This window comes from Mustelus asterias, chromosome 12 (assembly GCF_964213995.1).
Source record: "Mustelus asterias chromosome 12, sMusAst1.hap1.1, whole genome shotgun sequence".
Classification (NCBI taxonomy): domain Eukaryota; kingdom Metazoa; phylum Chordata; class Chondrichthyes; order Carcharhiniformes; family Triakidae; genus Mustelus; species Mustelus asterias.
Genome location: NC_135812.1, coordinates 33,641,701 through 33,666,879, shown reverse-complemented (window position 1 = coordinate 33,666,879; position 25,179 = coordinate 33,641,701). Strand labels below are relative to the sequence as shown.

Genomic DNA, 25,179 nt, shown 5'->3' with positions numbered 1-25,179 from the left:
AACGAATACAAACCCAATCTGCTCAGTCTCTCCTCATAATCAATGGACATGATTTATTCTTGGCAGTATAAAAATGTTGGAACTTAGTGAATTTCTGACTCTGTCTCTGATGGTGTACCACTCATTTTCATGGTTTCATCCTCTGCAGTTGTCAACTGTATGATCAGTGTTAGATATGTTATCCTGCTCAAGGTGGGAAAAGTATTGGCACCTCTGGCACCTTTTCAGGACTGTGGACACCAACTCTGGTGCATTTCACCCCGCTCCTATTTCATTTTAGACTTTTTTTTAGTGAAAGGGGCTCAACAGACATATGAGTATCTTTAAGGCATGCGTGCATCTGGTGAGTAGTTATACATACATCACAGATGCCATTGGTATGATTTTGAGGAAATGCGCTGAGACTCGGGGAAGGGGGGGAGCTGAATGAGGCAAAATCACATTACACAAGGATTGAGGTTAGTGGTAGTGGAGGATGGAGAAAGGGAGAGGTGAGGATGTGCATCGTAAGGGTCTGTTGGGTGCTGTTGAAGCTTAAATGATTTGATGGAGTAAATTCAGAGAGCAGGTGGGTGGGAAGGAGTTCTTACAGGATCTGCAACTATGCTTGCCTTTCTGGATTTGATTTGACCATTAAACCACATCTTACATTGGATGCAAATACATGACACTATAGTCCTTTTGTTAACCTCCTCAGCTTCCTCTGGACACACCATCATGGTGACAGTAGCAGGTTTCTTTGTTGTATTGCTGGGAAATGGAAAGGGCCTCCTAACCACACTCAGCAGAACATCAAGTTGCACCCCATTGAAGAATGGTCTTTGGTTTCCATCTTGCTCTCTCTCTCTTAAAATATCCCCAATTCTCAAAATTCCATCTTTGACCTCTTAAATGGTCCAAGTGAAACTGTGTCATGTGGGTGTGCATTACTCCTGTCCACACACATTGGAGACGTGAAATTCCAAATGGTGAAATCAAACGGTTCCCACGCTTATCTGTGATTCACGCTCTCTGATCCTTTCCCCAGCTACCATTCCAGACATCAGCCTCTATTCTTATCAACCCCCTTGTATGTATCGCGGATACTTTTGTGTCTTGATTTTCTTTGGTCAATACCTAGATTGCTGGTTGATTTAAGTTGGTAAATGTGGAGCTGGAATATTATGTGGGTGACAGAAGGCATTTTGGCCAGGTGAGAGCCAGTGAAAGCCACGTGTTGCTTCTTTCCTAGAAGGATCACGGGACTCCCATGGGATAGAAGTCCTGCCCATCGAGCTGCTTGCCAGTCGAAGGCTGGCATCCCATTGAAGGGCAGCACCACATGGGAGGTGGTAGTTGCTGGTGGTCAGACACCCACTCGAGGTCTGGTATTGTGGCTTGATCCCAGGTTAGAGATGAGTGATGGTGGTGGGGAGAGGGGTGTGAAGAGAATCAACAGCAAGGGCAGGAGGCTGGGTCTCATGCCAGGTCCTTCAATCGGACACCGAGTGCCTTTGATTGAAGGGACCTTACAGGATTGATCATAGAAGCAAAGAATCCCTCCAAGCAGAAGGAGGCCATTCAGCCCATCGAGTCTGCAGTGACAACAATCCCACCCAGGCCCTATCCCCGTAACCCCACATATTTACCCTGCTAATCCCTCTGAACTACGCATCCCGCGACACTAAGGGGCAATTTAGCATGTCCAGTGCACCTAACCTGCACATCTTTGGACTGTGGGGGGAAACCGGAGCACCTGGAGGAAACCCACACAGGCACGAGGAGAGCGCGCAGACTCCACACAGACAGTGACCCAAGCCGGGAATTGAACCCGGGTCCCTGGCGCTGTGAGGCAGCAGTGCTAACCACTGTGCCCCCATGTTTGCTGTGCTGGTGTGGTGAGTCCCACTTCGCCAGCAGCAACAGTGGAATGAGATCCTCTAAAGTGGGCATTAATTGCCTTCACACCACGAACCTAATTGGGGTTCTAAAGAGAGAGCCTCCCTCCTGCCTGATTTTAAATATTCCCCGCCACCAAACGTGCCACAGGGGAGGGCAGACAATTCCACCCTGCGTGTGATTGGTTTCATTTAGTGACGCTCATTGTTTAATAGCCGTCTTGCAGCAGCGTTTCAAGTTAATTTCAGCTCGCCAGTCTGTCTCGGTGCCAGATCTCAGCTACTGACGCTGCGTGTCTATCGGTGGGCCACTTCAGTGGGTTGGGAAAGTGCCTAATTCTGGGCTATGTCACTTTGCGGCATTGAGTTTAACAATGGCTATTTGAAGGAGGCAGAGGTCATCGTGTGAGGTGCGATTGCTGTTATTAGACTGTCTGCCATGTTCTGTATCGTACCAGCCTTTGAATATCTATATTCCAATTGATTCTGAGCCTCCAAATACAAGCTTGTCACATCAGCCAACTTGCCCCTGCTTCAGATTAATTAGCAGCCTGTCCTATATCAGAGTGACTGATAACAATTTAATGGATGATGCAATTAACCGCTAACCTTTATAAAGTATGCTATTTCTGCTCCGATTGCAGCTTATTCTGGATAGTATAATGCAGGGAGACCAAGGGCTGCAGCCATAAATTCATCACCCTGAGTGGAAGCTTCACAGCTTCTGGAAAGCAGTATTATCTCCACATGACTAAGGCTCCTGTCGTTAAGTAGTTTCATTGTTTCACATTGCTTCTGCAGTCATTCCAACATCATTACGTGACCTCATTTCAGCTCTGCTGAGTCCACTCCACAATCTGTATGCGCGTAAAGTACGGCAGGATTGGGAAAGGGGGATGGATACACAGCAGCTTCCTGGAATAAAGATGGAGGCTGCTTTCTGCAAACTACCCACCAAACACTGTTCGCAAAGCTGACGTTTCACATGCTGACAATCAAATCAATCAGGATTCGTAATGTGATTTTGGACTTTGTAAAATTAACATTTTTATGTGGAACTTGCTGCTTGGTTGTAAGTTTAATGCATAATCACTGGGCTGGCACAGAGGTTAGCTCTGCTGCCTCACAGCACCAGGGACCCAAGTTCGATTCTGGCCTTGGGTGACTGTCTGTGTGGAGTTTGTACGTTCTCCCCGTGTCTGTGTGGGTTTCCTCCAGGTGCTCCGGTTTCTTCCCACGGTCTGAAGGTGTGCGGGTTTGGCCACGCTGAATTGGCCCTTTGCGTCAGGGGGATTAGCAGGGTAAATACATGGGGTTACGGGGAAAGGGCTTGGGTGGGATTGTTGTGGATGCAGGCTCGATGGGTAGGTTAGGTGGACTGGCCATGCTAAATTGCCCCTAGGTGTCCCAAGATGTGTTGGTTTGGGGGATTAGCAATGGGTTATGGGGATGAGGCCGAGGGGAGGACCTGGGTAGGATCTCCTTTGGATCGTCAGTGCAGAATCGGTGGGCCGAATTGCCTTCGACTGCACTGTCGAGATGTTATGATTCCATAGAGATACCATGGGCAGTAACTGGACTGGACACAGCTGTGTCAAAAAGAGCTGTACAGAGTTCCTCCCCTCCCCCACCCCCCTCCAAGCGCAGGGAGTTGGTGTACAGAAGTTCTCCGACCCCCCTTCCCCAGCGCAGGTAGCTGGCGTACAGAGTTCCCCCCTGCGCAGGGAGCTAGAAATCATAGAAATCATAGAATCCTACAGTGCAGAAAGAGGCCATTCAGCCCATCAAGTCTGCACCGACCACAATCCCACCCAGGCCCTATCCACATATCCCGACATATTTACCCACTAACCCCTCTAACCTATGCATCCTGGAACACTAAGGGGCAATTTAGAATGGACAATCAACCTAACCCGCACATCTTTGGACTATGGGGGGAAACCGGAGCACCCGGAGGAAACCCACGCAGACACAGGGAGAATGTGCAAACTCCACACAGACAGCGACCCGAGCGGGATTCGAACCCAGGTCCCTGGAGCTGTGAAGCAGCAGTGCTAACCACTGTGCTACCGGGCCGCCCAAGTAGAGTTCCTCACCCCCCACCCCCCGGGAGCTGGTGTACAGAGTTCCCCGACCCCCTTCCCCAGCACAGGGAGCTGGTGTGCAGAGTGTCCCTCATCCCCCACTCCCCAGTGCAGGGAGCTGGGGTACAGAGTCTCCCCCACCCCCCCCCCCCGCCCCCCCCCACCCCCCTCCACCTGTGCAGCACAGCAAGCTGATGAATGGAGTTCCCCTCCCTCCCCCGCCCTGCACAGGGAGCTGGTGTACAGGGTGCTGGTGTACAGGGTGCTGGTGCTGGTGTACAGGGTGCTGGTGCTGGTGTACAGGGTGCTGGTGCTGGTGTACAGGGTGCTGGTGTTGGTGTACAGGGTGCTGGTGTTGGTGTACAGGGTGCTGGTGTTGGTGTACAGGGTGCTGGTGTTGGTGTACAGGGAGCTGGTGTACAGGGTGCTGGTGTACAGGGTGCTGGTGTACAGGGTGCTGGTGTACAGGGTGCTGGTGTACAGGGTGCTGGTGTACAGGGTGCTGGTGTACAGGGTGCTGGTGTACAGGGTGCTGGTGTACAGGGTGCTGGTGTACAGGGTGCTGGTGTACAGGGTGCTGGTGTACAGGGTGCTGGTGTACAGGGAGCTGGTGTACAGGGAGCTGGTGTACAGGGAGCTGGTGTACAGGGAGCTGGTGTACAGGGAGCTGGTGTACAGGGAGCTGGTGTACAGGGTGCTGGTGTTGGTGTACAGGGAGCTGGTGTACAGGGTGCTGGTGTTGGTGTACAGGGTGCTGGTGTTGGTGTACAGGGAGCTGGTGTACAGGGTGCTGGTGTTGGTGTACAGGGAGCTGGTGTACAGGGAGCTGGTGTACAGGGAGCTGGTGTACAGGGTGCTGGTGTACAGGGTGCTGGTGTACAGGGTGCTGGTGTACAGGGTGCTGGTGTACAGGGTGCTGGTGTACAGGGTGCTGGTGTACAGGGTGCTGGTGTACAGGGTGCTGGTGTACAGGGTGCTGGTGTACAGGGTGCTGGTGTACAGGGAGCTGGTGTACAGGGTGCTGGTGTTGGTGTACAGGGTGCTGGTGTACAGGGTGCTGGTGTACAGGGTGCTGGTGTTGGTGTACAGGGTGCTGGTGTACAGTTGTGAAACAATGGCAGCAGCCTTGAATATAGGGATTGGATTTTAATTTTTAGCATCATTGACTGCTTCTGCTCACTTTGCCAAGGCCTCTGAGAGTATATATTCCTTTCCTCTTCCTAAAGTGGCTGTTGTAATATATTCATGTAGATGCCCACCTGTCTTGTGTAGACAATGTGACCTTGAAAACTCCAGGCTCTCCGAAGAACTGGGTGTGATTCTTGCTGTATTGCAGTTAGAACTGGAAGACTGCAGGTATTCAGACTCCGGTATATGTAACGCGCTAGTACCTTTGCTGATAATCCGTGTCCCCTCACCCTGTCTGAGTCAGTGATTCCTTCTCAGCATCGTAAATTTGACTATCGGCTGCGGCAGCTGCAATCCTGGCGAGGGTTTTAGAACCTCACATCTATGCGCAAAGCATCGCTGCTGAGACCTCAAACATTCCATCAATATCTCGCTCCCGTGCCTATTAATGTGGCATTGATCAACAGTCCAGTTCTCAAAACTGAACCACTGCACCAAGAACTGGACAGCTAAGCAAGTGTATTAGCGCCTGAAGCTAAAATGGAAAACACTGCTGTTATCTTTGTAACCCCACTGTTGTATTTTATTCACAATAGCAAGTAATGTGGTCACCCTCTCGTAGTACTTTTTCCCAGTAATTAACCTGAGATGATTGTGACTGTGTTTTGTTCTGATCCTGCAGTCTTAACAGTCTTTATGATTTAGTGACATGAAGCGGAATCGCTGACTGGTTTCAGACGTTACATTTGCTGGTGTCCAAACTGGGACCAAAACCGCAGTTTACAGGAGCTCCCTGGTGTTTTGTATTAACAAATGGCGAACTGGGAAGGGTTTACAGCTGCAATCTAATTCTGGGGCTTCAACAGGAAAAATGCAACCTGTGTTTAAATCTCTTAACGCGATCTCACTTGTAATCTCTCCAGACATTTTTTTGTTCTCAGTTTATGGTTAAAAAAAATCCCTCGAATGCTGGAATGTGGCAGCTTAGACACCTGTTGGAAGATCAGCCCTCCCTGTAGGCACCCTTCGTTACTGACTGCACCTCGACTGATGTAAATCCATCTCCCTTATATTGTCAGTTTTAGTCAGCTCCTTACGGAAAACCCAAGAGATAAAATAAATAAAACACTATTAATAATTCAGTGAAAAGAATAAGAGGGGATGTTTGGATCTTTAGGACTTACTTGCTCCCTTGTTCAGTGGGTGCACTTCAGACCTGGGCTGTTAATGTAACTAATATTCTTTACTCTTTCACAGGCAAAGGACAGCGATGATGATGATGAAGTCAGTGTTAACGTGGACAGGGACCACTTCATGGATGAGTTCTTTGAGCAGGTGAGATTGTTATGAGTAGGAGCAAAAGGATGAACACTTGGTACTGCCCATATTAACAGTAGGATTTCACTGAGGCTGTAGATATACCTGAAACGCCTGTAAAGGAAGCAAGGATACAGCAATGTGACCATGGATGTGAACCCAAGGTGTTAAATGTCAGTACGATGTAGTCCTTGGTTAGGATTTGCCCTTTGGAGAAGTCCCATATAAACTTTTAGATCTACTGAAATCAAAAGAATGGAGTGAGTTGCAGATAGATAATGTCAGCACCGTTTAGAGAGCATCAATAGCACCTTTGCAGTGTTCCTCAGCTAATGCAGTCAAGACCTACTGCATTCCTTTTTTGAGGGAGAGCTTGATAAGCTTGAGATGCAAGCACAAAAGTTCGAAGATGGTCATGTCTAAGGAGTTCCTGCATTGACCCGTAAACCCTTTGACCTTTAGGTCAGGGCATTCCAAACTAAATTCCACGACCCCGCCATCTAGCCACCCAGTCTACTCCTGCTTTCCAACTCACTCCCATGTACTTTAACAAAAGAGTAGCACAGTGGTTAGCACAGCTGCCTCACAGCACCAGAGACCCGGGTTCGATTCCCGGCTTTGGCTCACTGTGTGGAGTTTGCACATTCTCCCCGTGTCTGCATGGGTTTCCTCCGGGTGCTCCGGTTCCCTCCCACAGTCCAAAGATGTGTGGGTTAGGTGGATTGGCCATGCTAAATTGCTCCTTAGTGTCAGGGGGACTAACTAGGGTAAATGCATGGGGTTACGGGGATAGGGCCTGGGTGGGATTGTGATCGGTGCAGACTTGATGGGCCAAATGGCCTCCTTCTGCACTGTAGGATGCTGTGAAATTCTAATCTTTTTAAATGAATATCTAACTCCCGTTTTAATACGAAATATGAACATGACTTTAGCAATGGTTTACGGCAGAGAATTCCACAGACCTCTGTATAGAGGCATTCTCTTCACTTGGTTTGCCAAATTAAGTTCAATTTCATAATTGCAATTAGCTTTGCGAAGGGATTTTTTTCAATGCAGAGGAATAAACGAGCGCTCCGGGCAGGTGAAATCTAAGGGGTGCATATAGTCAAACGGAAGTGTTGAAAGGGGGAAAAAGATTCTTCTTGTCTGAGGACAGGGTCTTGTTGGTAGCCTTTGAGAAGGTTCAGAGACTGAGGACTAAGAAGTGACAGGCTGAGGTGGAGAAATAGGACACCCAAGGTGCAACCATCGGTCCGCAGGTGAATGATAAAGCAGTCAGCACCCGATCATCTGTTGCTGAATGTTGGGGTGACAGCGATGGATGCACTGTGAGGAGAGTTACTCTTAATCGTACCTTTGTCTGCTAGCCTAGCTTCCATTGGAATATGACCCTTCATATGGGAGGTCAGCTGTTTCTCGCATGTCAGTGCAGACCTGATGGGCTGAAGGGCCTCTTCTGCACTCTATGATTCTGTGAGCTATTTATTTGTCATAATGATGATTACCTTGAAACAAAAGCTAAATACTGAGGATGCTGGAGATCGGAAATAAAAACAGAGAATGCTGGAAAATCTCAGCAGGTCTGGCAGTATCTGTGGAGAGAGAAACAGAGTTAACGTTCTGTGTCCAATATGACTCTTCTTTGGAACTGTGATGTTTACCTTGGTCCAAATGGCAGTAATAGCAGTTGAGCACAGGGGTACTGAGCATGGGATATTTCTAACCTGGCCTTCTATTACTGCTCTGCCTTCTTTAGACATCCCAATGATGGTGATTTGTATTGGGAAGACCATTGGTGGCAGTAATGATGAGGGAGGTAAAATAGTGCATCAGTCGACACAAAGTCATGAGCACTAAAGTGCCAGTAGGGGGGGAAATAAGCAAAAATGTGAAGAGAAACAGTTAAGTAACTTTAAATTTGCAGCACCCAATTTATTTACTGTTTCTTAAAATAACACACAGCTATTTCCTAGCAACCATTTCATGGAAGATGCAGTTCCGAAACAGGCTATTGGAGACAAATAGTCCACGATGGTGTGGGAATCCCCACGGAAATCATTTGGAACAGACAGCCTGAACACCAGAATGTCCCTGCCCCTAAACTCATCTCTAAATGAGCTCCATTTACCTGTGTCCAATACCAGCATTCCCTGCTTACAGGAGTTGTGTACATGCACAGTGAATGGAGATGTGATGTGATGGGATTCTACACAATTTTCCGGTTGAGTCCGCCCGATTTACTCCAATTAATTGGGAGCACCTGATCAGGAAATTGAGCCGGGGGCAATTCTCTCTCTGAGTCTCTGTCTAAATGCATTCTGAAAGTGTTCTGGTCGCTCTGAGCTGAGGTAAACCCCAAGGCAAATCTGTCCATGATTTATATCCCAAGAGTTCATAGTGCTCTGAACAATTAAAGTTCTCTCCATCCTCTCAGCAAGATTGAGATGATCTCTTTGCGTTTGCATTTCTTTGATGAGGAATTGTTGGTGCCCAAATGCAGATACCTGGCGACCATTGAGATCATCTCCAATCGAAACCCGTCAAGATGTGACCATTTGTTTGTACAAGAAATATAGTCTTGATGGGAAATAAGCTCCATTGTGAGTCATTGTAAACTGCAGTAGAGAACCTCCCAGCCTTTTGTCATTCGTGCTCCCTCTCAACCCTGAAAATGAGAGCATGTTATTAAGGAGATTTTATCAGGAACTGACTTCAATTTACATTTAATAATGAGAAAATGCAATGTTTGCTCCAATGGAAACTGGTTTAAGTGCACCAAAACTGGCCCATTTGGCCACATTCCTTGGCCAATTAAGTCTATTGCTTTGTCATTGGCAAGACTCCAGAAGACATTTTTCATTCTCTCTTTAATATGAATTCCAAACCCACTGATATCCTGAATTGATTTTATTTACTCATCAAAAATGCATTGCCTCTCTTTTGCTGAATCTGTTGAAGATTCACAGGACCTCTACAGTGGAATAGAATCATAGGGCAGAATCTAACAAGAATTATTCTAAGTGTCCAGCTCGTGTGAAAATAGGAGAATTGCAAATCTGTTTTTTGGGTGTGTTTTTATTCCCAATCTTGTGCACATAGTACATGGAAAAATGGTCTAGACCATTTCTAGTTGCTGCAGGTAGTGGGCAGGGCTTAATTTGTCAGCCAGCCTGCAGAGGGAGCTATTGCACATGCGCAGACCTCTGATTCTGCACATTGCAATAGCAGCAGCAGAGGCCTGACAGACAGAAAGCTGTCAGGCCCTTGCTACTGCAGGCAGCCTCAACAAACCGCCCCTCCCCCCGAAATTGCAACGGCCTACGGTCAATCGCGAGCCCCACACCACCCAAAATGACCCCCAACACTGCCGAGACTGTTACCCCCCCCCCCACCCGCCTTTGGAATGATGCAGAGCGGGCCACCTCTCCCTCCCCCCACTGATCGCTTGCAGAGCGGCAGCAGGCCCCCCGCCCCCACCAATCCGATCGCAAGCAGAATGCACAGGGGCCCACCTCCCTCCCCGATTGATTCACCTCCTATAAGAACATAAAAACATAAAAAATAGGAGCAGGAGTAGGCCATCTGGCCCTTCAAGCCTGCCCCGCCATTCAATAAGATCATGGCTGATCTGAAGCGAATCAGTTCCACTTACCCGCCCCGCTCTTGGCACTGCCTGCTCGGCAGTGTCAAGGTTCCTGGTGGGCATTACTGAGGTTCCAGGCTGGCACTGCCCAAGGGGCACCTACCCTTTCCTTTGACCTCCATGGGAGGGCCTTAATGGCCTCCGGTTCTACCGGTGAGGCCAACACAACTATTCCCTGGTCAGGGGGAGCAGGTGTTTTCTTCGCTGGAGAGAACCTATCCCAGTGACGCCATAAAGGCAAGCGAGCCCGGACGATTAAGCACCAGGCTCGCTGATGCATGCAAATCAATATTACAATATATTTAAATAATTTATTCAGCCTCTCACCAGAGGCTGACCTCGCTGGAAGTCTGGCTCTCGTAAGATCGCAAGAGCCGAGAAATCAGGCGTGATCCTGATTTCCTGGCCCTTGTGCGATTTCTCCCAGCTCGCTCTGGCCATCGATGGGCGGGGCGAACTGCTGAAATTCCGCCTATAGAGTCATGCAGCGCAGAAAATGTCATTCGGCCCATCAAGTCTGCACCGACCATAACTACCACTAAAGTCGCGCCAATCCCATTTTCCAGCACTTGTCCCATATCCTTGAATGCTATGATATTTCAAGTGCTCATCCAAATACTTTTTTAAAGGTTACAAGGTTTCTGGCCTCCACTACCTTCCCAGGCAGTGCATTCCAGATTCTCACCACCCTCTGAGTGATTTCTTTTCTCAAATTCCCTCTGAATCTCCTGCCTCTCACCCTAAAGCTGTGCCCTCTCTTGATTGACCCCTCAACCAAGGGGAATAACTGCTTCCTATTCACCCTGCCCATACCCCTCATTATCTTATACACCTCAATCATGTCCCCCCTCAGCCTTCATTGCTCTAAAGAAAACAATCTATCCTAGGTGTCTTTTGGTGTAGTCAGTAAGAATAGGTATAGCCAAAGTGGAGCCTTTAATATTTTCCAGGCAACTTGTGACACATCACAGATTGATCTTTCGTAAGTTATTTTTTTATTCTGGCTGGGCCAACATTTATTGTCCATCTTGAATCACCCCTGAGGGTGCAGAGTCAACCACACTGTAGGCCAGACCAGGTAAAGACAGCACATTTCCTTCCCTGAAGGACATTAGTGAACCAGGTGGGTTTTTACGACAATCAACAATGGTTTCATTTCCTACCAATTCCAGATTTTTATTGGATTTAAATTTCACCATTTGCCATGGTGGGATTTGAACCCGGGATCCCCAGAACATTGCCCTGGGTCTCTAGATCACTAGTCCAGTGACAATACAACTATGCCGCTGCCTCACAGAAAGCAATATTTTCATTGTTTGGAGATTGTGACCATGACTATTTTAATTTTTCACTTGTTCAGAACAATTTATACATGTGTGTCTTGTATTTTAATGTTACTTCAGAAGGGAATAAATTGCCTTTTCCTAGGCAGAGCTGTATTGTAGCCAGACTCGCATAGGTGAGAGAACCTCTTACAATGTTCACCTGGTTTCAAGAAGGAGGCAGAGTATATTCGTGATGATTTTTTATCCAATGAGAAAGTCCAACAGGCAACACTATTACAATTTGGTGTTGTCCAAAAGCAAATAATTAACTGAAAATTAATTTGTGGAAAGCATCCTGTATTTTTGAGCTCCAATGTGAGTGCATTCAATTATGAAAGATATCTTTCAGATATTTTGTTAAGTTAAATTTGGCATCTTGAGCAAAGCACCATTGACCATATATGCTATATAGAGTGACTCTGTACTTAGCAGGCAGTTGAATGGATTGGAGCTGTGGAAAGCACACTGGAAATGCTTAATTTCACATATTAGCTTTCTGAGTGCCTTTCCAAATGATGAGGGCTATTAAAATGATTCTGTAGTGTTGATAGTGGGTTTCCACCAGATGCTCCAGTTTTCTCCCACAGTCCGAAAGACGTGCTGGTTAGGTGAATTGGCCATGCTAATTTTCCCTCAGTGTATCTGAACGTGCGACTAGGGGATTTTCACAGTAACTTCACTGCAGTGACACTAACAAACTTTTTAAAAACTTAAACTTGATAGCTGTGGTTGGGAGAGGTCCAGTGATCAAAACTGGGAAGGTAGAGTTGTAGTATGTATGGGGATCGTGGAAATTTTAGATTTGCCAGGCTCATTGGTGGAATGACAGAAAAATTACAGTAGAATCTGAATGTTACATTACAGAAATAGGCCATTCAACCAATGTGCCAGTGATGTGCTCCACAGGAGTCACCTTGGCTGACCATTCTTTCCTCTCCTAGCAGCTCTAAAATTCCTTTCTTCAAAAATTATGGACATTGTTTCAACAATTTATGGCAGATAATTCTGCATTCTAATTGCTCCCTGTAATAAAAGGTTCTTTTTCCCCCTAACCTCCCTTTTGATTACTTTTATGATTATCTTAAATTTGTGTCCCCTCATTATAGAATCATAGAATCCCTACAGTGCAGAGGGGTCCATACGGCCCATTGAGTCTGCACCGACAACAATCCGACCCAGGTTCTATTCACGTAACCCCACATATTTACCCCACTAATCCCGCTAATCTACGCAACCCAGGACACTAGTGGGCAATTTAGCATGGCCAATCAATCTTACCCACACATCTTTTAGGCTGTGGGAGGAAACCCACACAGACATGGGGAGAACGTGCAAACTCCACAAAGAAAGTGACCCAAGTCGGGAATTGAACCTAGGTCCTTGGAGCTGTGAGGCAGCAGTGCTAACCGCTGTTCCACCATGCCACCCATTTGATCTTATCTGATTGAACACGGAAAGAATTTACCATATTCCTAACACTTCATAATCTTGAAAACTCCTGTTGGAATACTCAAACTTTTCTGATCCAGTTTGTTTTTTAAAAAAAAGACAATTACTCAAGTCTCTCTTTACAACTGTAAATCATTTGCTCCAGTAATGTCCCGGTGAATCTATGCAACACCTTTATCATTACTCTTTTTTTCAATCCTTCCAATAACCGAGGACCCAGAACAGTACACAATACTGTAGCCCTAATGGAGTTTTATAAGAATCATAGAGGTGGCGGATGGAGTTTAATGCGGAGAAGTGTGAGGTAATTCACTTTGGTAGGAATAACAGATGTGTTGAGTATAGGGCTAACGGGAGGACTTTGAATAGTGTGGAGGAGCAGAGGGATCTAGGTGTATGTGTGCATAGATCCCTGAAAGTTGGGAATCAAGTAGATAAGGTTGTTAAGAAGGCATATGGTGTCTTGGCGTTTATTGGTAGGGGGATTGAATTTAGGAGTCGTAGCGTTATGTTGCAACTGTACACAACTCTGGTGCGGCCGCACTTGGAGTACTGTGTGCAGTTCTGGTCCCCACATTACAGGAAGGATGTGGAGGCTTTGGAGAGGGTGCAGAGGAGGTTTACCAGGATGTTGCCTGGTATGGAGGGGAGATCCTATGAGGAGAGGCTGAGGGATTTGGGATTGTTTTCGCTGGAAAGGCGGCGGCTAAGAGGGGATCTTATTGAAACATATAAGATGATTAGAGGTTTAGATAGGGTGGATAGTGATAGCCTTTTTCCTCTGATGGAGAAATCCAGCACGAGGGGGCATGGCTTTAAATTGAGGGGGGGTAGTTATAGAACCGATGTCAGGGGTAGGTTCTTTACCCAGAGGGTGGTGAGGGATTGGAATGCCCTGCCAGCATCAGTAGTAAATGCGCCTAGTTTGGGGGCGTTTAAGAGATCCGTAGATAGGTTCATGGACGAAAAGAAATTGGTTTAGGTTGGAGGGTCACAGTTTTTTTTTTAACTGGTCGGTGCAACATCGTGGGCCGAAGGGCCTGTTCTGCGCTGTAATGTTCTATGTTCTATGTTCTATAGAATCATAGAAACCCTACAGTGCAGAAGGAGGCCATTCGGCCCATCGAGTCTGCACCGACCACAATCCCACCCAGGCCCTATCCCCACATATTTACCCGCTAATCCCTCTTAACCTACACATCTCAGGACTCTAAGGGGCAATTTTTAACCTGGCCAATCAACCTAACCTGCACATCTTTGGACTCTGGGAGGAAACCGGAGCACCCGGAGGAAACCCATGCAGACACGAGGAGAATGTGCAAACTCCACACAGTGGAGTATTAAGCTCAACATTATCTGCTTGCTTTTGTGCCAGTGTCTCAAGATACAAACTCAAGGTCGGTGTTTTTTCTCACGGCCTTATCTTCTTATTCCACCACCTTTTAAATAGTGAGCGGTACAGACAGGTGCTTCTGTGGCTGCAGATGTGATTCCAGGATGGCATGTTGCCTCCCTGGTGCCAGGGTCAGGGATGTCAGGTCAGGGATGTCACGGAGTGGCTGCAGAGTGTTCTGGAGAAGAAGAGTGAACAGCCAGTGGTTGTGCTGGTACATAGGTACCAGCTACATAGGTAAACAAAGAAATGAGGTCCTGAAAGCTGAATGTAGGAAGTTAGGAGATAAATTAAAATGCAGGCTCTTAAATGTAGTACAATCAGGATTACTCCCAGTGCCAAGTGTTAACGAGAGCAGGAATAAGAGGAAAGACCAGATGCTTATGTGGCTGGAGAAATGGTGTACCAGGGAAGGGTTTAGAATCTTGAGGCATTGGGACCAGTTCTGGGAAAGGTTATTTTTATTCATTCGTGGGACATGGGTGTCGCTGGCTGGCCAGCATTTATTCCCCGAGGGTAGTTGAGAGTCAACCACATTGCCGTGGCTCTGGAGTCACATGTAGGCCAGACCAGGTAAGGACGGCAGATTTCCTTCCCTTCCCACCTGGTTCATTCATGTCCTTCCCTAAAGGACATGAATGAACCAGGTGGGTTTTTCCGACAATCAACAATGGTTTCATGGTCATCATTAAACTTTTAATTCCAGATATTTTTTATTGAATTCAAATTCCACCATCTGCCATAGCGAGATTCGAACCATGCTAAATTGACTCTAGTGTCAGGAGGATTAGCAGGGTAAATATGTGGGGTTGTGGGAATAGGGCCTGGGTGGGATTGTTGTCGGTACAGACTCGATGGGTCAAATAGCCTCCTTCTGCACTGTTGGGATTCTATGTATTCTATGTCCCGTCGAAAAGTAAGAATTATACTAAAAATCTAGACCCCCATGGTTGTCTAGAAAAACACAAGGGAAGATTAAACAGAAAAAGAAAGCTTATGATAGTCACAAAAAACTTAACACCGCAGATGGCCTGGAGGAGTATGGAAAGTACAGAGATCAAGAAAAAAAAGTAAGGAAATCAAAGAAAGGGCATGAAAAAATATGAGCCAACAAGATTAAAGAAAACCCAAAGATGCTTTACCAGTATATAAAGCGAAAAAGGGTAGCTAAGGAAAAAGTGGGACCTATCAAAGATGAAGAAGGGAACCTGTGTGAAGATGCAGAGGATATGGGGAGGATTTTAAATGAAGTTTTTGGCTCTGTATTCGCAATGGAAAGGGATGATGTGGATATAGTTATCCCAAGAGGAGCAGTGTGAAATATTGGATAAAATAATCATAATGAGAGAGGAAGGTGTTAGAGGAGTTGGAATCCTTGAAAGTGGATAAGTGGCCAGGGCCGGATGGATTATTCCCTAGGATGTTTAAGGAGTTCAGGGAGGAAATCGCAGATGCCCTGAGGATTATTTTCCAATCTTCACAAGACACAGGTGAGGTGCTGGAGGACTGGAGGAATGCAAATGTGGTTCTGTTGTTTAAAAAGGGTACAAAGGATTTGCCAAACAATTATAGGCCAGTTATTCTTTTTTCGGTAGTGGGTAAATTGTTAGAATCAATCCTGAGAGATTGGAAAGACATGGACAAGTCGGGGATAGTCAGCATGGCTTTGTTAAGGGAAGGTCATGCCTCACAAACTTGGTTGAATTCTTTGAGGAAGTGACAAGGAGGATCGATGAAGGTAGTGCAGTGGATGTTGTCTATGTAGATTTTAGTAAAGCATTTGATGAGGTCCCACCTGGCAGACTGGTCAAAAAACTGTGCAGTAATTTTATCAGTGAGATATCTTCACTGCTTTCCTCCCTCAGCCCCTGCACCAAACAATTATTCAGCCTTGGTGATTTCAATCTACATCTGAGCTCATCATGTTCTCTCTCCTCTTGAGTTCACAGCCCTCTTATCCTCTCTAAATTTCTCCCTCTTTGTAAACTCCTCAACCCATATTCATGGCCTTGACCTTGCCGCTTCATGTGGCCTTGCTAGTCCCATTGTATCAAATACAGGAAAGGTCAACTTTACTCACTTCCTTGTATCAGTAACCATCCACATACCCCTTCTAGGCCCCAGCCCTATCTCCTCCTGAATTTGCTCTTGGGGGAAGAAAACTATTTCATTTACAACTGAAACTTTTCAAAATCTCAACCATCTAGCTTTTGGCTCTCCATTCACCATAATCTTTCTGTAGCTGCTGATTTATTTAACCTCTGTTCACCTTCACCTCTGCCTTTGACTTAGCTTAATTTCAAATAAAACCATTGCTCTCTCTGTCACCTGTCCACTCCCCTGTACTTTGGTTAAGTCCAAAGGATGGCAACTGAAAGGATATGGTGGACAACTGGTTCAATCATCCACCACCAGATCCGATTGGAACACTTAAAACAATATCTGATCCTGTTCTCATCTGCTAAAACTGTTCACAATCCCAGGATCATCCTGGAATGCACAGATTAATGTTCTGCTTCTTTTCTCTTTTGCAGACTGTTATCTTAATCCTCTCTCTCCTCCCCACACTGATCCTCACATCCAATAAGTGGTGTTATGTGATCACTTCTTTGTCACTAAGATTGAGACAATCCGAGCATCTGCCACATCGCTCCTTTCCACTAACTCGCCTGGCCACAATTCATTTAATGCTTCCTCTGCCCTAGCCCTGAACTCGCATCTTTCTCTAGTTTCTCTCCTAACTCTCCTCATGCCCTCCCTGAGCTCATCTTATCTATGTGACTCACCTCTTGTTCGCTCGATCCTATTCCGACTAAACCGTCTCTTCAGGCATTGTCCCTCTCTCCTTTAAAGCTGCCGTCATCACTCCTCTTCTCAATAAAACCAGCAAGCTATCATCCCGTCTGCAACCTTGCTTTGTTCTCCAAAATCCTTGAATGTGGTGTTGCCATCTTTTCTGGAACAGCATGTTTGAATCCCTCCAGTCAGGTCTCTGCCCCTGCCACCGTCATGAACCAGCTTTAATCAGAAGCATCCTCAATGACTGTGACAAAGGTAGCCTTTCTTTCCTTGCCCTTCTTGACCTGTTTGCAGCTTTTGACATGGTTGATCACACCACCCTCCTCCAACATCTGCCCCCCCTTGCCCAGCTGTGTGGGACTGTTCTATTCTTGACTATCGATTCAGAGCCAGAGAATCACTTACAATGACTCCACTACCAGCTCCCGCATTGCTCCTTCTGGTGTTCCCAAATGATCTCTCCTTGATCCCCTCGTAGTTCTCACCTACGTGATGCCCCTTAGTTGCATCATCCGAAGGCATGGCATTAGTTTACACATCTACGCTGACAACACCTATCATTGACTCCTCAATTCCTGCTACGTTGTCAGAAAGTTTATTCAACATCCAGTACTGGACAAGCAGAAATTTCCATCAATTAAAAATTGGGAAAACTGAAACTAGTTTTTTTAGGTCCCCACTCCAAAATCTGTTCTCTGGCTACCAATTCTATCCCTGTTCTTGGCAACAGTCTAAGGTTAAAGCCAGTCCATTCACAGCCTTTGTTCTGTTTGATCTAGAGAAGAGCTTCCAACCTCGTATCTGTGTCATCACTAAGACTGACTCTGTAACTTTACCCATCTCAGTTCAGCTGCTGCTGAAATGCTCATTTGTCCCTTCATTACCTCTAGAATTCACAATTCAAATGCACACCTGGCTGGTCTCAAAGTTCTACCCTCTGTAAACTTGAGTTCGTCCAGATCTCTGCCCATGTGTCGGCTCGCAGCAAGCCCTATTTCCCTATCTCTTGTGTGCTCAATAACCCACATTGGCTTTTGGTCACGCAATGTCCTGATTTCAAAATTCTCATCCTCATTTTCAAATCCCTCCATGGACTTGCTCCTCCCTATCTCTGCAATCTCTTCTGGCCCCACAACTCTCTGAATCGTGCTCCTTTAATCCTGCCATCGTCTGAATTCCCAATCATAATTACTCTAACATTGGTGGCTGTGCCCTAAGTTGCTTTGGCCCCCATCTCTGGAACACTCTCCCTACTCTTCTCTGGAATGTTTTCCTTCTTTAAGCCATTCCTTAAAACTTACCTTTTGACCAAACCTTTGGTCATCTTTTTGATTTGATACATTATTGTCACATGAATTGGTTTCCAGTGAAAAGTATTGTTTCTTGCGCGCTGTACAGACAAAACATACCGTTCATAGAGAACAGAAGGAAAGGGTGCAGAATGTAGTGTTACGGTCACAATTAGAGTGGAGAGAAAGACCAACTTAATATGAGGTAGGTCCATGCAAAAGTCTGATGGCAGCAGGGAAGAAGCTGTTCTTGAGTCGGTTGGTACGTGATCTCAGAATTTTGTATCTTTTTCCTGAAATGTCCGGGGTATATGGGGTCCTTGGTTATGCTGGCTGCTTTTCCGAGGCAGTGGGAACTGCAGACAGAGTCAATGGATGGGAGGCTGGTTTGGGTGATGGACTGGGCTTTGTTCATGACCCTTTGTAGTTTCTTGTGGTTAGAGTAGGAGCCACACCAAGCTGTGATACAACCAGAAAGATGCTTTCTATGGTGCATCTATAAAAGTTGGTGAGAGTCGTAGGGGACATGCCAAATTTCCTTGGCCTCCTGAGAAAGTAAGGCGTTGGTGGGCTTTCTGAACTAGCGTCGGCACGGATGGACCAGGACAGGTTGTTGGTGATCTGGACACTGAGAAACCTGAAACTCTCGGCCATTTCCACTTCATCCCCGTTGATGTAGATAGGGGCATGCCCTCCACTATGCTTCCTGAAGTCGATAACTAGCTCCTTCGTTTTACTGAGATTAAGGGTGAGATTATTGTAGTTGCACCAGTTCACCAGATTCTCTGTCTATTTCCTGTACTCCGTCTCATTCTGCCCTAACATCTCCCTATGTGGCTCATAATTGGGGCTGAATTTTCTTGTCCTTTCCGCCGGCCGGCTCTTCCGGACCTGCCAGTGGTGACCCCGCAGTGACCTCCCCGGCAGTGTGGCCGGTGAACGACGCAAAACACCGTTTACATTGACAGGACCAGAAGATCCCGGCATCGGCCAATGGCAAGCTGCCTCTGCCGCTTGAAAATACACCATGGTGGGGGGCAGAAAACCCCACCCTTGGTTTTATAATGCTTCTGTGAAGCGCTTCGAGACATTTAATTACATTGGACGTCCTTTATTAAGGTAAGTTGCTGTTGTTGCACTCACTATTTTCCATCAGCTTTGCAGTAAATATGATAACCCAAAGCCTTGCTGGGGTCAAAGGCCTAATGTCTGGCGCATTCTGGTCTTTAATTATCATTGTTAAGACCTTACAGCTAGATGGGATAACTAGCAGCTGGCAACAAGCCAAGGCATATCACAAAGCAGCACCTAGGTTTGGCAATGACTGGAATCCATTCTGAAATCTTGGAGTCAGTGCATTTTAATGACCCTTTTCTGTAAGCCAGCCATCAAATTTGCTTTCAAGGAGTAGACCTTTCTTTCAGTAAAACTGTGGCCTCTTCATTCTTGGACTGCTTTGAAATCCCAGCTCCAGTGGAAATCGCACTGAGTTGAAATCACATTTATCATATCAATTTTTAGCAATTCCCCCACTCAATGATTTCAGAGTTGCGCATACCTTAGATTGGAATATTGCAGCTCAGAAGCAAATTGACGGGATTTAAAGTGAGCTAAATTTGATAACTCACCCAAAAAACGGGTGCAGGAATCACAATGTATGATTTAACCTGCGCTCATTGTTTGAGGCAGCACGTCAAACTTTTATGCTGCCCGCTAAGTTACTTGATTGCAACGTGCAGCCACCCCTAACCTCACTGTGAATGACTGTGTGTCCCACAGCAGGGAGCCCAGAATCGTGAGAGGCTAGCGCCAGTTAAAAAACTGGCCTGCCCCTCTGAAAACGTTCTCTGTGGCTGGAGCATTTCTGCAAATCATTCAGACACTGATTCTGACCTGGAATGAGGCGCTAGAATGGCATAACATTGGGAGAGAACATGTTCCACCATTTTCTGATGCAGCACAAGACGCCTCGGTCAAGTGGGTGCAAAGGTGGAATGAAGTGCTCTACCCACGGGGAGCCAGGAGGCCCTCTGAATAAATTCTCAGATGGCAGTGGGAACAGTTAGTTATGGCGGTCAATGCCAGAAGTCTAGCCCCCCCAGGACCCGGATACAGTGTCGTGAAAAGTTCAATGACTTCACATGAGTGATCAAGGTCAGTGAATGTATCTGTGAATGCTGTATTCCACTAACTGCAGCATTGACTTCACACACTTGAGGTAAAATCGGCAGTTTGCATGTGGGTGTCTGCATTGACTATTGTTTCAAAGCTTCTTTTCTTGGGACTGTCAGGGGTGGGATGGGGGGTGTAATTGGAATATCTGGCTGTGACATCAACCTTCGAAGAAATCAGCTTGTGGTTTAGTTGCTAGGCAAACAAAAGCTGAATGGAGGGTGGGGTGCGGGGGAAGGTGGAATATGGGGGGGTGTACTAAACACCGGGCTGTCAGCCAGTAGTCAGAACAGGCTCAGGTGTTTAGGTTTTCAGCAGACAGAGAACAAGCTGTTGAGTAGAAGACAGCTAAAGTGGGAAATTAAAGAAGCAGACTGAAAAGACTGATTCTGGGGGCAGCACTGTGAAGAATTGGGAAGAGTTTGCCTTTTGGTGGACATTGTACCTGTTGAATCTCGGGGTCTAAATCTCACGGATAGGACTTCGGACTGAAATCCTGCGTGAATAAAGGAACTGAAGCTTGAACATAAGAAGAGTGGTTAATGCTATATCAGTGTTGAAGAAATGTACAAGACCTAACTTTGTTGTATTGGCTATTGAAATGTATCATTTCTATTGAATACAATTTGCCATCCATGTTTAATCCATGTTGAATTTCTGTTGATTTTGGTTTTATTCAGTATAAGTTTTTTTTTAAAAGTGAAACCTTGTCCATCAGGCTTTTCCATTGGGTTATTTGGGAAGTTTAGTTATTGGTCTCCATGGGATCATAACACTGCTCCAGCTGTCCCACACCCCATCACTCCCTTACCAACAATTTCTATCAATCCGTTCTTGCACCAAACACTCATAGCTTCACTGCATCCTCACAGACTCAACCAGACATTCAGCTATGACAGTAACAAGATCCAAACAGATTGTACCATACTTACTGACACACTGCCCCCTCTCTTGAAGGACTGAATAGGGTGTAACCCAAGGCAATGAGTTGTAGCTGTTGGGAAAAAGTGAGTTTCCATGTGCTAACTGCCATGGAGAGGATGGTACTCACCATCTTTGGAGTGGCCATTGCTGAAGCCATGGCCAGCAATGAAGCCAAAATGATCCAACCGTCAATCCTAATCTTCCTTCTCACATTCCATTCCCACCCTGCATCCCCTTCCTACAAATCTTTTCTGATTTAGAAATTGCACATTGTGTAAGCATGCAATTCTTTCTTCTCCCACTGCCCTGCACCCTCCCCCCCCCCCCCCCCCCCCACCCCCCCGCACCCCCCAACTCACCCCAATCCTACCCTTTCTCCAAGAACTACAACCTGGCCAGGCAGTCACAGAAGAGGAAGAAGACAAGTGATGGTGAAGGAATATAGTCACTCAGTCTCACACTCATGGAATCATAGAATGGTTACAACACAGAAGGAAGCCCTTCAGCCCGTCATGTCTATGCTTCAAGACCAACTCCACTAGTCCCACTGTCCTGCCATTTCCCCTTATTCCTGCAAATTTCCTCTTTTCAGATGCTTTTCCAATTCCGTTTTGAAAGCCATGATTGAACCTGCTGCACTCTCATCTTGTGCATTCCGGATCCTAACCACATGCTAAAGATTTTTCCTCATGTCCCCATAAATCTTTTCTTCAGAATGGTTTCTCTCTGTCCATTCTGTCCAGACCCTCATGATTTTGGCCACTCCTATCAAATCTCCCCTTTTCTCTTGTCTAGGAAGTTAGCCTCTCCAATCTATCCACAGAGCTTCATCCTTGGAACCATTCTCTTAAATCTTTACTGCACCCTCTTGAATATCTTCACATCCCTTCCTAAAGTGTGGTGTGCAGAATTGGAGATAGCATTCTGGTTGAGGCTGGACTAGTATTTTAAAGAAATTCACCATATTTTCCTCGCTTTTGGGCTCAATGAAACATAGAAAATAGGAGGAGGCCTTTCAAGCCTGCTCTGCCATTCAATATATCATGGCTGATTCTTTATCTCAGCACCATGTTCCTGTACTCTCCCTAAACCCCTTGAGACCTTTGAGCCTGGAAATCTATCACTTTCTTAAATATGTTCAGTGACTTGGCCTCCGCACCTTTCTGTGGTAGAGAATTCCACAGGTTCGCCACCGTCTGAGTGAAGACGTTTCTCCTTATTTCAGTCCTCAATGGCCTACCGATAGCCACCAGCTCAGTCACTGACACTGTGAGCATTTAAAGGACAGCTTAGGCTTGGGATGTGCACATGGTGAGACACCAGTGACAATCAGTGGACTAGGAAAGGATCGTTTCAGTGCTGCCGCTAGCCAAGGGTAAAACAGGTGCTCACTCCTGGAAGGGGAGGTTTGCTGCAGAGGACTCAGATGAGCACTTGGATGGGACAGGCTACAGAAGAAGGCCGATCCCAATGAAATGTTTGTGCATTGGTAGATTTGACAGATCATTACTACATAAGTTATAGAATCATACAGTAAAGAAGGAGGCCATTCGGCCCATTGAGTCTGTCTGATCACAATCCCACCCAGGCCCTATTCTAGTAACCCCACACATTTACCCTGCTAATCCCCCTGACACTATGGTCAATTTAGCATGGCCAATCAACCTAACCTGCACATCTTTGGACTGTGGGAGGAAATGGGAGCACCCGGAGGAAATCCATGCAGACACAGGAAGAAAGTGCAAACTCCATACAAACACTGACCCGAGGCCGGAATTGAACCCGGGTCCCTGGCGCTGTGAGACAGCAGTGCTAACCACTGTGCCGCCCAGACGTTTGGTGAGCAGCAGCAGGGCTAATGGACAGGTATTCTGATTGGCAGTGCAAGGATCTGTGTTGGCACTTTGATTCATTAATGACTTTTTCTTTACTCTTTCACGGGATGTATGTTTCGCTGGCAAGGCCAGCATTTGTTGCCCATCCCTAGTTTCCCTTGAGCTGCATGGCTTGGTAGATCATTTCAGAGGGCAGTTTAGTGTCAACCACATTGCTGTGGATCTAGAGTCACGTAGGCCAGAATGTAAAGATGGCAGATTTCCTTCTCTAAAGGATATTAGTGAATCAGATAGATTTATAGGACAATCGATGATAGTTTCATAGTCACCACTACTGAGACTAGCTTTCAATTTCAGATTTTTAAAAATTTAACAATTGAATTTAAAATCCTATGGTGGGATTTGAACCCATGTCACCACAGTATTAGCCTGGGCCTCTGGATTACTAGTTCGGTGACATTACCACTGCATCACCATCTCCCCAAAGACTTGGGTGATGGAAAAGAAAGCCGTACATTCAAATTTGCTTATGGCACAATGATGGGCAGCATTCTAGGCAGTGTAGATGGAAGAGATATTCAAAGAGACAGTTAAAGATAGTCATTTATCTTTGGATAGAGTGTATCAGGGTCTCCCTTACATAAAGATGGATAGCAAACTACAAGATGTTATAAACCTCCAGCCTGGAAAGAGTGTGACACAATGTAAGTCACCTTCACAGGTCCTTGCCCTGCTCTGAAGTTGCAGTTGTGGCTGTTGCAGTGGGCTTATCTTTAGTGAAGTACAGATGTCACGCACACTGTTCCTCACTGAGATTCAGGTAGGGGAATTACTCACTGAATATTCCTATTGGGAACCCTTCTCCCCTTCTTCCTCCTCCCCCATCCAGCTGCTTGACTTGCTTTGTGTGCCCTCTGCTCAATTTCCCCGTTATGCCTGTTGTAGGGTATTGGATACCATTTGGTAGGTCTTAACAAAGTCTTCCAAGTCTTAAATAGGTCAATGTATTAACTACAAGAACTAAGTACATATATACAGTAAAGGGTTCAATCTTGGAGCTGTCTCCATACGTGTTTATGAACACGGCTCTGTCCAACACTCGACTTGAGCCCTTGGTGTGGGTCATGTGTTCTCTTACATCATTCTGTGGGTGGTACTGTACTCAGTCCCAAGTTAACCCAATAAATGCCAGGCCCTTATTCTACAGTGCTATGTTCCACGGGAAAAGCTGACTGCTGCACCCAGGTCTGGGAGTGACTAGTTGGTGCAAAAGCTTTGGTGACTGGACCTGGCCCTTTAGCACCTGCTATACAACTCCCTGTGGACCTCAGCAACTTTAGAGAACTCTTGAGTCTACCAGAGCACTTCTATAATCATAGCAATAATCAATAGGAATCCGTCAGCAGCTAATCTGAAAGTAGTTGATGGTCTCTTTAAATCGCAGGAATGGAGGAGGTCCTTCTTGTTTTCAATGGTATGTTTGGCCTGGGATGATTGAAATAAAGCAATAGCTGGAATGTTGAGATCCAAAATGGCAGCACTCGTGTCAAGTCAGCATGTATTGGATGTAATGTGACCAATGGTAACAAGCTGTATGGGTCAGCTGACCCAGTAAACCATGGAATCAATTACAGAATGATGTGATGGTCAGCTGACTCACTACAAATAAGAATCTGTTGGGAATTGTGGGGAAGTTTGAAGTGGCCTAGGGTGAGGCCCCTTTTTTTTGATTTATGAGTTGGAATAAGCTTTGCTATATTTTTATTGTCTGCATTTGAAGTGTACTGAAGAAACGCATAATGCACCCAATGTGACTCATAAACAGGCCCCCTAAGGCCACTGGTAGTTCCAAAATATAGGTGCTATGCATCCAAATGTTTCACCGAAATTATCTGCTGTGAATTGCTTCACAAATGGTCCCATTCCTCTAAAGCCCTGTGATTG

At 46.1% G+C, this 25,179-nt stretch overlaps 1 protein-coding gene across 1 annotated transcript in view; it reads left to right on the top strand.

Annotated features, from left to right (window-relative positions):
* Window positions 1-25,179, top strand: part of LOC144501362 (syntaxin-1A-like) — a 275,696-nt gene that overhangs the window by 32,000 nt on the left and 218,517 nt on the right. The window contains exon 2 of the mRNA XM_078225015.1: window positions 6,347-6,424. Within this exon, the coding sequence (XP_078081141.1) occupies window positions 6,347-6,424 (78 nt within the window). The remainder of the gene's footprint in view (window positions 1-6,346; window positions 6,425-25,179) is intronic.